The following is a 14,254-nucleotide window of genomic DNA, read 5'->3' as shown; positions in this document are numbered from 1 at the left end:
AAGGCGGGGTACACCCTGGACAAGTCGCCAGGTCATCACAGGGCTGACACATAGACACAGACAACCATTCACACTCACATTCACACCAGCTGTGGAGAGACGCTGCAAAGTTTCGATTTCATGTCGGCAGCTGCCAACTTCAACACTGCCAAACAGCGTAAAAAGTAGGAGTTCAATTATACAAGGCAGTGTTATGAATAATTTGATAGTTAGCCTACTATTTGACAATTTAAAGGAACAGTCCACCGTATTTCCATAATGAAATACGCTCTTATCTGAATTGAGACGAGCTGCTCCGTACCTCTCCGAGCTTTGCGCGACCTCCCAGTCAGTCAGACGCAGTCAGACGCGCTGTCACTCCTGTTAGCAATGTAGCTAGGCTCAGTATGGCCAATGGTATTTTTTGGGGCTGTAGTTAGATGCGACCAAACTCTTCCGCGTTTTTCCTGTTTACATAGGTTTATATGACCAGTGATATGAAACAAGTTCAGTTACACAAATTGAAACGTAGCGATTTTCTATGCTATGGAAAGCCCGCACTATAATGACAGGCGTACTAACACCTTCGGCAGCGCACTGATACGGAGCTCAGATATCAATGCGCTGCCGAAGCGCGCAGAAGGTGTTAGTACGCCTGTCATTATAGTGCGGACTTTCCATAGGATAGAAAATCGCTACGTTTCAATTTGTGTAACTGAACTTGTTTCATGTCACTGGTCATATAAACCTCTCATTCTCATCATCTCTAGCCGCTTTATCCTGTTCTACAGGGTCGCAGGCGAGCTGGAGTCTATCCCAGCTGACTACGGGCGAAAGGCGGGGTACACCCTGGACAAGTCGCCAGGTCATCACAGGGCGACACATAGACACAGACAACCATTCACACTCACATTCACACCTACGGTCAATTTAGAGCCACCAGTTAACCTAACCTGCATGTCTTTGGACTGTGGGGGAAACTGGAGCACCCGGAGGAAACCCACGCGGACACGGGGAGAACATGCAAACTCCACACAGAAAGGCCCTCGCCGGCCACGGGGCTCGAACCCGGACCTTCTTGCTGTGAGGCGACAGCGCCAACCACTACACCACCGTGCCGCCCATATGGGAAAATGTCAAATTTTATTAAACTGAACCTTGCTAACCCCCCCTGTACATGCCCTCTGAAAGTTTCCATTCTTACAATATGACAAAATACATTACAGTGCTGTTTGATGTTAGAATGCTGCTTTTTTTAATGTGTTTTAAAAGTTATCGATGAACGCGAACCTCTTCAGGTATGCCACTAGGTACGACTACAACATTTTCAGTGCAGATGATCATTATTTTAAGGCAATAAGCTTAGTGGTAAGTAGCCTTACATTCAAGTAAATTAAACATATGGTAATTCTGCTCTTTTTCAGCAAGTTTTAAAGTTATTGATGAATGTCACACTCTTCAGTAATACCTCAAATATGAACTATTTTTAAGTACAGAGGATCATTACTTAAGGTTACTAATGTAGTTTTAAGAACCAGTATGCACAAATGATTCATATCTGAATTATATCTCCCAATGTATTAAATAGTCATTATTTGTATTCTTGCAGGTAAATAATGGCTTCTGTTGCAACACGGTCAAAAGCTAAGAAGATACTAGGTGTAGTAGAGTACATGGAGCAGGCCGAGTTCCCTTCTGGGATGCTTCCAACAGGGAAGGACATCATTCCGAATATGCTCCATCTGCTGCGGCCGAAGCGTGCTGGTCAAGCACGGAGATCCAGGGATGCTGCTGCTCAGTTGCTGGCAGAACTTGTTCAAGAGCACTGGTTATTTTGTCACTTATACACCATCCACACCAGACATATAAAGAAGCATGTCTTTGAAACTTTATGGAGAATTTGTTAGTCTGATTCAAACCCGTAAACAGAGACAAAATGAGGGTTTCTAAGGGCGTATTCACACCTACGTTGTTTGGTCCGGACCAAACGAACCAAATTTCCCTTGGTCCGGACCTTTTGGGTTGGTCTGAATACAAACCACCGAACTCTGGTCCGGACCAAACAAGCGGACCGAGACCGAGCTGCAAGGTCGGACTCGGTCCGGACCAAAGGAACCCTGGTGCGGATCTTTTGGAGGTGTGAAAGCAGACCGGACCTAATCCGACAGTTTTGCTTTTTTGTACCTCGGGAGCTTCCGTCGTTTGTCGAGCATTATGGGAAACAGAGTCTTGACACTCCACCGCAAAGTGCAAACACTGTTTCGGTTGTCAAGGGAACCTTACAACAGTCATTCAGACCAGTGGTAGGCTAGACTACAGAGTACAAAAAACGAGTAGGGGGCAAACGTGGGCCGAGGAAGAAACGCGCACCCTTGTGGATATATGGGCAGATGTCCACATACCGTAAATCCTCTAATATAGGCCGGGGCCTTTATTTCACTCAAGTGCATCTTGGTCCAGGCCATTATTGGAAGGAGGCCAGAATTAGAGGCAGGCCTCCATTTCTATTTGAGCAAAACAGACTACCAGTGGAATGAATAAAAACAAGATTTTGTGTCTATTTGAACCTATAAAATAGGTTCATTTATTAGCCTTCCATGAACACAGGCTGATATTTGAACAACATATGTGAACTACCGTAAATCCTCTAATATAGGCCGGGGACACACGACAATAAACAAACTCTTTATAGCCTCGATTAGAATCTAGTGAACTTGCTCAGCACTACCGCACGCACGACTCTGACACACACTGTAGCGCAACGTGGGGTACAGAGACTCGTTGAAAAACTCCTCGGGTATTTTTCTGAGTTTACCGAAAATCAGAGTAGAAGGAGCCACCCACCCTCTGTCTGGTTTGAAGCGGTTCTGTAGGACATTGAGCTTTACAGAGTCCGGTGCACATTTTAAGGCATCTGGTTGAAGTTTACCTATGTCTGATAAATCTGATGTCAGTGATAGCGGGCTGACTCGTGGCTCATTAGTAAAGCTATCTGATGGCTCATTTGTCAGCAAGGTGGAGCAACCATCTACTTCTGATCGTAAGGGACATGGGGAGATGTAGGTGTTCTTATATGAAATTCACTGGATGTATGGCTAGTTTCAAACTCAGAGGTAGATGAAGGCAATTCCCTCAAAGGAACTGAGCTCGCATCCAGCTGCAGCGTACTGCTGCTCGGTTGCGGAGGAGTGGAAGCTGCCGGTGCCGTGTTACTAGCTGATACTGGAGAGGACTGGCAAGCAGATGACACCCCTGGATCACTGCTTTTGGACTTTTTCGTAAAAGTCTGAAACAAGCTCGTTTGTTTCAGGGTTCGTTTACTCATTTTTGACTCGCTTCTCAATAAATTCTCGCACAAGCTCTGACTACTGACGATTGTCTGTCTCCGTTTCTCAAAACTGGAAAGAATCTCAGTGGTGCAAGAAAACTATATCTGCATTGACCAATGAGCTTTCTTGGTCACGCACACCCCGCCCACTCCTGAAGCACACAAATGCGCCGGCACACACACGTCTCTCTCTCTCTCTCTCTTTCTCAAATTATGTTGCATTGCCAAAGCATTCAGGTAACAATTATAATTAAAAAAAAATATCTCTCTCCCCAAGGTACGCCTAGTGCGTACGGCCATATGCCTGGCGGCGCCACTGATCACAATTGTCTTTCAGATCGGAACGATTGTGTAAGGCCACTATGATCTCAGAAACATCGTTGGTTATAGCCCCGGCCTGTATTAGAGTCCGGCCATTATTTACCTCCTCCGACAGCGAGACCGGCCAATATTAGAGTCCCGGCCAGTAATGGAATACAGGCCAGTATTAGAGGATTTACTGTATCTGAGCTTTTGGAGAGAACACACAAAAATGCCAACGTGTTTGCTGTATTCAGTGAGAAAATGAAGGAGAAGGGGTTCACGCGCTCCCCAGAACAATGTCGGCTAAAAGTGAAGAAACTCCGTCAGACCGACATTAAAATCAGGGACATTCTTTCAAAAAGTGGCGGTACTAGCGATGCAAAAAACATATAGCTTTGATGACATTAAAAAGAATAACAGCACGGAAAGCCTCCGTGACTACTTTTGAACTTGACGCTTTGTGCGCGTGTCGTCTCTGACCAATAGCTGAACGACCTCAGGGCGCGTGGCTTTGTTGACAGATTTTGGTCCGCTTACTAAAATGTACAGTGTGAAAGCGAACCGCACCAAAATGAAAAAATAACATTTGGTTCGGACCAAAGCAAGTGAACTATCGAACTATCCTGGTCTGAATACACCCGAACAACTCTTTTTGTGAGAAATAAATGTTTTTACTGTGATTTTTGATGTCATATTTAAGAGTTATTTCCATTAAGGTGGTTATATTAGTGAAAAAGGCAGTTTTGGACTATTTGGAGGGGTTATTAACTTCGGGGGGGGGTAGCATTTTTCAGTTGGCCAAATATTGGTATTTCCATACTTAGATAGATCATCTCCATATTTTGGAGGGGGTAGAAAAAAATGTTTTGGTCTAACCCCCCCACGAGTGACGCAAGTGCGCGGGCCAATGCAGGCTGCACCAGCAATCACCAGTTTTAAAAATCCGTGGAAAACGTTAGCCACCAGAACGTAACATTAGCATAAAAAAAAAAAAAAAAAAAAAACAACTATGAGCCAAGAGTAGCCTGGCAAGCCAGACTAAATGTGAATATTTAGTCTGGCCTCGATCCGTGGACATTTCTGAAGCGGGTGGGAGGAACAACCCGCTGTCTTTCAAACTGTCTCTGTGCGTATCGGCCAACGCTCTGACCAATCAGCGCAACAGTGACTGTGACGTAGTCAGAGCGACAGAAAGCAGTGGGGGAGACCTTGAAATAAAGAATTTTTCAAAATGCGTATTAATTAATAAACAGGTTCTAGATATTAAGAAGTTTGGAGATAATGACCACAAGTTTGGAGTCTGTACCACATACACATTTTTTTCCCAAGGGTTTGCTTAAACTGTTTTTGAGAGTTTTTATTTAGTGGTGTTTGGTGAAATAATTTCCCTTAAATTTAAAATCACGGGAAAATAAGAAACAATCAAAAAGTAATGTTTCAAAGCTGTTTATTAATTCTTCATACTGCACAAACGAGCCCCATCCTTTTGGCTACGAGCGGAGCCAGCTGGTAGATCAGACTTTTGCCATAGCCGGTCGGCAAAACAGCGAAAACGTCCTTCTTGAAAAGGAATGAGCGGAGAGCCTCTTCCTGCTCATGTTTCAACGAAAACTCCAAGTCTAATTCTTCTAAAACTGATTCCAAAGCGGAGTCAAACGAGCGCTGTTCACTAGCCGTAGCCATCTTTCCTGTTGCGCTTTCTCCAGCGTTGCGCAGCTTTGTCGTCACTCCTGCAAAAGCCCGCCCAAAGAATCCAAACAAAAACCTTGCGTTGTGATTGGCGGGCACGATTTGATGCCCGGGGTGTTTCTGTTTATATGGTGCGAGGCTAGACCCACTCGCAGGCAAAAAATATTTTTGGCCGCTAGGCAGTTGGGTCTAGTTTACTAGGCTAAGCCAAGAGTGAAGTCCAGGCTTTCCTGAGTGCATATGCAACAGCGCGATTTGGACGCATCTAGGTGAAAAAAAAAAATAAAAAAATCTTAATTCAACTGAATGTTCTTGTCACGAGAAAACCCTGAACCTGTCCGCACTAACGTGCTCGGGAAGTGTACTTTAAGCGATCACGAACTATTTTCCTTCACAAATTCGCTCGTTAGAATGCGAAATAAAAGTCGGCACGCAACACTTCCTGGTCTCGCCCATTCGCAGTGGAACGATCCGTTTCTCCAGAAACACGACACATCAAAGTCAGCTCGGTTGATGTTTTCGCAGCAAAACGACAAGATGCACATTCGTATAAAAACAACAAAACGGAGACGCCGCTATAGCAACCACCGGCCGTGTGCATCACTTCTGCGTTCTGATCAGTGGCGCGAATGGAAACAAAAACACAAAAGCCTCGAAGGTGTCTAGTTCTAGGGGGAGCTTCCCAGGAGGTAGTCCTGCTCAGGGAGTTCCTCGAAATTTGTGGACTGAAAGCACCTATGAGCTCGACGCTGAGTAAATGATGTCAGCACCCACAAGCTGTGGCCTGTCTCTCTCACACACCTGGAGGAACGGAATTCACAACACATACTCCAACATGCTGGAACAGCAGACTGACTACAACCACACACACACACTCCTTCAGATCAGCTCCAGTGACACAACAAGTATAAACATCTGTTAGTTCAGTTCTGGGGAAACGGTGCGTCTTTCAGAGAGAGAGAGAGAGAGAGAGAGAGAGAGAGAGAGAGAGAGAGAGAGAGAGAGATGAAAACCCTCTCACCAGGTCTGACTTAAAATAACTGATGGTGTTGTCGTCCAGCATGAAGTATCGCCTCTTCCAGTTTTTCATCTGTGGAAATGCAGAGAAGAAACACATCCATGAAAAGGTTTTTTTTTTCCCCTTACACAGAGGACATGCGACTTAATCAGACACGTCACTTATCTGTAGGAGGAAATCGTTTATCGACAAAATTATGAATAAACTCGTCTCACAGTTTCATCACCTCGTGCTCGAGTAACTGTCAGAACACGATGTACAATAATAAAACGGAGAATTACGTTCTGCGGTGGGTCAAACGCTAGTCTCCGAGCCGCTTAATCACGAGTCTGGAAGCCATTTTGTTAAATTAACCCATAGGGCTGTGCGATATATCGAATATACTCGATATATCCCCGAAAATTCTGTGTGAGATACATAAAATTATTATATCGTAACTATCGAGTATTTTATGGTCATCTTCCGACTTGTGTTCGTTTCGTGTTTGTTGCGTTCATTTAAAACACTTTCCGGTGGTTTTCTCCCTGTCCCTCGGGCAGTAACGCGAGAGGCTGCCTAAGGGCCTCTGCATGCTCTTGCGACAAGGCTTTCGCAGATAGCTTTTCGCAGACAGTTGTAATGTATCGTTGAGCGGGGAGTAATAGGCGTGCGCGATGTTATTCACCGCCACAACGCAAGGGGGCACGAAGTCACGAAATCGCTAGGAGTAGTTGGTGGGTGTGGTTAGTGGAGTGTTTATCCTCCGGTTACTTATAATGACTAGAACTGGAGTCGTATAGACGTCCGTACTTCCTCACGTCCTTGATCAACCGCTCTTCGTGCTGCTCCATCTTCGCTCGTGTTTTTAAAAATGCCGGTCGTGAAAACAAAACAAACCGGGAAAGTAGGGAAGCGGAAGTGCGTGTACAGCGGATGTAGAGTGGACCAATCAGAGCCCTCTTGTCTGCGAGGCTTCTGCAGTGGTCACAATGTTTGGGAGGTGCGCACAGAGCGTCTGCGAAGGTGGGGGGGCTACGCAGACACCATCTGCGAGGACTGGGTTGTCAGCATAAATTGGCCTTAAGGGTAAAGCAAACAATAACGTCACGCGCTCGCCAACCAATCCCGGGTGACATCTCGGTGCTGAAAGGAACTTCCGGGAAGATTTTCTAGTTTCGGTTGTGTTGCCAGATTGGGCGGTTTTTAAGTGCGTTTTGGCGGGTTTTGAACATAATTTATTTTGGGCTGGAAAACATCAGCACTATCTGGCAACACTGCCGGCGGGAAGATTTCCTCGTTCCGGTTTACAGCGCTGACTCAGTTTGTGCAATCGCTGGTGTTGCACAGACTACCGTGTAACTCTGTCAATTTCAGCGACAAATTAAAAATGGAAGCGGATTAATTGGTTCCTAAAAGAACTAGTAAGGGGTCAGTCATCTGGCATTTTTTGGCTATCGCGAGGAGGACGTGGAACAGCAAATGCCAGTTTGTAAAGTGTGCAAAAAAACCCGTCATCACGAAAGGCAGCAGCACGACAAATATATTCCATCACCTGAAAGCTCACCCGGTACAGTATGAAGAGTCTCTTAAACTCCAAACTACTTGCCCACGAGCTAAACCCCCCCACACACAAGCTAAACAAATGACCATAGCGGCCTCGTTCTCCAAAACCCCCCCATATGAGAAACCGAGTCAGAGATGGAGAGCTATAACGGATGCAATCACTAACGTCATTGCTGAAGACATGATCCCAGTTAGTATAGTGGAAAAACCAGGCTTCCAAAAATTACCAAACACACTCGATCCCAAATATGAGTTGCCTGGTCGCAGACATTTTACAGAGAAGGCAATACCGGAATTATACACATCTGAGAGGCAGAGCCAGAAAACATTCAGTTCAGAAGTGTGCAAAGAGAAAAGTTATGTTTTGCAGATCTCTCTCTTCTCTCCCTCAATCTCTCTCTCTCTCTCTCTCTCTATTGTGAATGTTCCAGTGGTTCTCAGTAGTCAGGTTAATTAGCCTGGCAAGCCAGAGTAAATATGAATATTCAGTCTGGCCTCGATCCGTAGACATTTCCGAAGGGTGTGGGAGGAACAAACCGCTGTCTTTCAAACTGTCTCTGTGCGTATAGGCCAACGCTCTGACCAATCAGCGCAACTGTGACTGTGACGTAGTCAGAGGGACAGAAAGCAGTGGGGGAGGCCTTGAAATAAAGAATTTTTCAAAATGCGTATTAATTAATAAACAGGTTCTAGATATTAAGAAGTTTGGAGATAATGACCACAAGTTTGGAGTCTGTACCACATACACATTTTTTTCCCAAGGGTTTGCTTAAACTGTTTTTGAGAGTTTTTATTTAGTGGTGTTTGGTGAAATAATTTCCCTTAAATTTAAAATAATGGGAAAATAAGAAACAATCAAAAAGTAATGTTTCAAAGCTGTTTATTAATTCTTCGTACTGCACAAACTAGCCCCATCCTTTTGGCTACGAGCGGAGCCAGCTGGTAGATCAGACTATTGCCATAGCCGGTCGGCAAAACAGCGAAAACGCCCTTCTTGAAAAGGAATGAGCGGAGAGCCTCTTCCTGCTCATGTTTCAACGAAAACTCCAAGTCTAATTCTTCTAAAACTGATTCCAAAGCGGAGTCAAACGCGCACTGTTCACTAACCGTAGCCATCTTTCCTGTTGCGCTTTCTCCAGCGTCGCGCAGCTTTGTCGTCACTCCTGCAAAAGCCCGCCCAAAGAATCCAAACAAAAACCTTGCGTTGTGATTGGCGGGCACGATTTGATGCCCGGGGTGTTTTTGTTTATATGGTGCGAGGCTAGACCCACTCGCAGGCAAAAAATATTTTTGGCCGCTAGGCGGGTGGGTTTAGTTTACTAGGCGACAGGTTAATAGCTTGGAGATCTTTTTTTTTTTTTAATAATTTAATGAATGAGCACTTTTCTTATTTAGGCTAAATGTCTTTCTGTGTTGAGCTTGCACTTTATTGGTTTGAGCTCTGAGCAGCTCTGTATTGTGTCGCCCCTTTGTTGCAATTTTCAAGACTGTTTTTGCAGTTTGTGCCACATCTTTGTTGAATAAAAATAGTCTTATTTCAATTCAATTGTGATTAAATCACTAACATGAAAATGTAAAATGTGTTGTTGAAAACCACCTGTAAAGTTAACCAAGAATGTTATTTCATCTGCAGGGATTGTAGTGAAAACAGTAAAGAGTAAAAGTTAGATTTCATGGGGTCCTTTAGAGGAGATTTAAATATATCGAGATACATATCGTATATCGCGAAATGGAGAAAATGTATCGGGATATTCATTTTTTCCTCATATCGCACAGCCCTATTAACCCATCATTGTTTCCCTGTTCAGTGTGTATTGTCCACCTCGGATTATTTTTCAGGTGTCAGGGTCAGTGTTGTGCTGTGTTTAAAGCGCCGTCTCAGACGCGTCTACTGAGGAAAAACCCGGAACCCTCAGACGCAAACGAGACATGTTTTGAACACCGTGTAGACTCACCACGGCCCCCTGTTTAACACAGTAGCCAACCTTCACCACCGACTGGTCCTGGGTGGCTCGGCTCAGGTAGTAGGGCACCTGTCCCGGAGGCTTCCTCAGCGCCCCTCTCTCTGCCCCGTTCTGCCCTTCGCCCTTCTCCTACAGAAAAACACAAAATCCAAATCAATAAGCTGGAGCTTCTTCAGCATAATAATTTCTCTTTTTGTCAGAAGTGCTTCTGAGGCATGGAAAGTTTTGAAAGATAAAATAAAAACATGAATAAATAATAACATCTAAATATTCATGCTCCACTGACGCAGAAGAACAGGTCTGTCTGTACGCATGCCATCTGCTTCAGCAAACACGGAGAAAACGCCTCAAACGGTTCCCAAGGCCATTATTTAAACACAGTGGCTGCTTTGTGGAAAGACAGTAAACTTTAACCCATCAGTGGCCCTTTATAACATGTCACAGCTCTGCTATAGGCACGGTGTGGCGTAGCGTTAACGCGACCCGACTCTCTTACTCGACTTTAACGGAAGTCCTGGTGATGTCTGACCTGTGTGGGGGTGATGATGGGAACTCCTCCGATGATCTCCGTCTTGTAGGAGACCTGCTTCATGGCGCCCAGGACCTCCACGCAAGCCTCTGCCGGGTTCTGCCCGCTCTGATCTCCCGACTTCGGCACCTGAAAACAACCCCACAGGCTTAGCGCCCACCTGAAGCAAAAAGGTTCACCGGACCTGGCACGTAGGGGTTAAAGTTCAGCAGGCTGTGCGTTTTTTTTTTTTTTGATTTGATTTGAATAACTACTGAGCATCAGGTTATCGTTTCCATAGTGACAGCTCATCCGCAGGGTGTTATTAAACGACTGATTAACGACACCGTGATGTTTTGAGATTGCGTTATCGTCATACTGTGAAAACTCACCATCGCGCCTCCGTGGCGTTCTTAGCATTCACAGAGATGCCTACCCCAAATTTTGAATTTCAGTATTCTTGAAAACATTTTTCAGTATTTTGGAATGACTTTCAGTAACATTAATTTATGCGCATTTCAATTATAAAGAAGTATATATACCAATATGTTTAACATTTAAGTTATTAAAAAGAACTGTTCTGTGTGAATTGAATAAACAAAACACGAGCAGCCATCTCAGCTGAATTTCTACTCAACAAATTTCTAGAGCATACAATACATCACATTTTTATAAATACAATAGTGTTCCCTGTTTGCAGACATTACGGTTGACTACCAATCATTGGTATTGAATGTAACTCCTCAAAAGTATTATATTACCGTAAAATACCAAATAATAGCCCGGGCGATTATTTGTCTCAATCACGTAAGAGACCCGGCGCGTATTAGAGACTAGGCGGCTATTTGGAACAGGCGATTAATTCCTTCTTCACAAACACCTTCCCCAAAATCTACCTCAAAACGGGGAAAAAAAAAAAATCATTCTCAGATAGGCCTACTTTTAACCAGTATAACTTACAGTTTGTTTAGAGTTAGATTACAGATAGCACGGTGCCGACTTCGGGGAATTTTGAAGACGCAGAATTTATCTTCGCATGGCACAGTCGGGGTGGATAAAGGATAAATCACACACCTTTTCCTGTTAATGACTAGTTAAGCGCATGCTTTACAAAATAATCAAGAAACCACACCATTGTCTGTGCGCAGCACTGTGATTTAATTACTCTGCAAAGTTATGGTCACTTGCTATCACCCTCACCCATGCAGCCTCCCTCCACCCTTTGCGCTAAGCGATGTCTGTCAATCTGAAATTGCATGGAGGGCGCGACGTTGAAGCAACATAATTAGGGTGCGAAGTGTCAAACCAAAGGGTTTTTTCTTATGCTGAAAAATAAGTGACCTGCAGTGGCTACATACTGTCATCTTGCATTCTCACGTTTCTCTCCAAGACGTCTCCCTATTTGGCCGATATGAGCCTATTCCCCGAGTGAGTTGGTACGGTGGCTCGACCCCGTAGAAAACTTAAAGTTCGGATGAAAGTTAGTTGAATAGGTTACTGACTTGTAGGCCTACATGCTGCCTGCCTGACGCGTGCTTCTGCCCAACTTGCACGACAGATTACTTGTTGAAAAGGCCCCTTGGATTAGATTGGCCGCGAGCAGACTGAAATGCATGTTAGAACGCTCTCACCTTTTTTGTAAAGCGTCTTCCAGATCCGAACGGGTAAGGGCAAGTGAAATGGTATAAGGTCTTTAATAAAACTCAGTGTGTGCTTTGACGCATGCATTCGGCAATTTAGGTCGTTTAACAGAAGCAGCAGTCCAACCTTGGAAACCCGCAGTCCTCAATGTCACCACACACGCTGGCTTTCGTTGGGTATACCCAAAGGGGTGGCTAAGACATCTGTCAAAAGTTACGGAGTTGCATTCCTCAAGAAATATTACGGTAGACCAAGATTATAACATTGAAATGGCATGTTTATTATCACGTAACAAAATGTTGTAAACAGTATTATAGAAATAATTTCATTCATTCATTCATTCATATTGTTTCGGTAGAAAACTATGCAATGCAAAATCGTTTAAACACCAGAAAACCAGAAAAGTGCTGGGCCTCAAGATTCTAGATAGAACGTTCGGACGCTTTTTTTTTTTAGACCCCGGCGAGTATTCGGAACTGGCCTTTATTTGTCACAACACACGCGTACACCCGGCCGTTAAAGGGAACTCGGCGGTTAATTGGAACTCGGCTATTATTTGGTATTTTACGGTATATTGCCTGGCAAAATGTTCTACCTGTTAACCGATTCTAATAAAATTAAAAAAAAAAATTTCTTATTTCATGCCAAAGAGAGTCCGACATTGTTATCTTAATGTCCCAATATATAAATACTCCAGCATAATGCTTCAGAAGAGACATTGAATAAAATGGCATTTATAATTGTATTTAAAACAGTGGAACGATCAATTTTTTGCCACAATCCCAACAGCACTAATCATAAAATTCTGTTTTTGATCATACTACATGTACATTTGTACTTGCAACACTGAAAAAAGACTTTGAATTAAAGAAGTACAGCCAGTGTTTGATATTTCAGTGAATAAAAATCAGACATGTAAAAAGAAACTGAATAAGTTTAACTCACATTTCATGGCACTAATCGGCAAGTTCAACTCCAAGCATCGGTCAACCATCACCGCTTCAGCACGGGTCACGTTCCGTGTCTTTTCATCCACAGATTTCGTAAAAAAATGCTGGATACCCCCAGATTTACTTTCCGCCTGACTCGCCATTTCAGCATACTCCATATCACACTCCGAGTGATGTTAATGCCAGTTCTACACAGTTTGCAGTGCGCGTATCCATTGCCCTTTTGACTGGGTGTAATGCACGGCCGTTCTACCGTATCGAAAATAGCGCGAACAAATGTGCGGAATCTGCGCAGGTCACACACAGCATGTGTGGTTGTCGTAAAAATAAATAGCCTAGCCGTGAATCGCGCATGGATTGAAAAAGTCGCTTGGACATTTAAAAAACAACTCACTGGAATTTTTTAAGACTTTATAACAATTCCGTACAGAATAACACTGTTTGCCGTAACATCGTATTTACGTAACTTTTCCGTACAAAATACGGCCAATCCGTACTAGTAGGCATCTCTGCATTCAGCATCTGAGCTGTTAGCATTAGTGACTAACGGCAAGGCGACGCCCTCCGGAACAGTGGAGGAGAATTATAGACCCGTGACCAGCTCGTTTACGAACTGTGTTTATGAGCCTGCGTTCCTCTGGAGCCTGAGGGACAGAGTGGAAGTTTACAAGAGCCTCTGTGTGTGTGTGTAGGCTCTCCCCCCGAATAAATTCAGAAGAATGGTTACAGTGTGAAAGCACAGACAATGAGAGAGAGCGCGCACGAGAGAGAGAGAGAGAGAGGAGAAAAAAAAAAAGGTCAGTGACTCAAAAGAGGAAATAAAGAGCAACGAGAAATCAGAGCAGGAAAAACGTCTGCGTTGTTTTCTTTTCATACCGAAGGCAATGGGCTTTTTCCTGCCTGTGGTGAACAACTGTGTACACACACACACACACACACACACACACACACACACACACGTACGTGTGTGTATGTGCGTGTGTGGAGGGCGTGGAGACACACATCTGTTGCCCAGCCTGCCTCCGGGCGGGGGGAACAAGACTAGAGGGCGACTGGAGAAATTCCCTCTCTGTTCTGGAAGCTTCTGACCTTCACTGAAGACAACATTATACGTTTCATTTCTACTATAAACGTTACGTTAAAAACCAGGACATGTCGCTCTTTATTAAAGAAAAAAAGAAAACCGTATTCCATTCCCAAACTGCTGTGGTCTAAGAGGAGTAAAAGTTTGCGTCAGGCTGCATGACCACCACACTGGATGCACTGTTGATTATTTTCCTCGAACAGCACCTCCCCCGCCCGTACGTAGCGTCCGCTTGCGTACAGAGACGT

At 44.2% G+C, this 14,254-nt stretch overlaps 1 protein-coding gene across 3 annotated transcripts in view; it reads right to left on the bottom strand.

Moving 5' to 3' along the window:
- The window catches only part of plekha1b (pleckstrin homology domain containing, family A (phosphoinositide binding specific) member 1b), a 65,015-nt gene that overhangs the window by 24,205 nt on the left and 26,556 nt on the right, over window positions 1-14,254 (bottom strand). For all 3 annotated transcript variants that reach the window (XM_060939261.1, XM_060939262.1, XM_060939263.1), the window contains exons 6-8: window positions 10,353-10,481; window positions 9,815-9,952; window positions 6,321-6,389 (exon numbers count right to left, since the gene is read on the bottom strand). In XM_060939261.1, coding sequence (XP_060795244.1) covers window positions 6,321-6,389; window positions 9,815-9,952; window positions 10,353-10,481 — 336 coding nt within the window. The remainder of the gene's footprint in view (window positions 1-6,320; window positions 6,390-9,814; window positions 9,953-10,352; window positions 10,482-14,254) is intronic.

Source organism: Neoarius graeffei, chromosome 14 (genome assembly GCF_027579695.1).
Source record: "Neoarius graeffei isolate fNeoGra1 chromosome 14, fNeoGra1.pri, whole genome shotgun sequence".
Lineage (NCBI taxonomy): Eukaryota > Metazoa > Chordata > Actinopteri > Siluriformes > Ariidae > Neoarius > Neoarius graeffei.
This window is presented reverse-complemented; position numbering and strand designations above follow the sequence as displayed.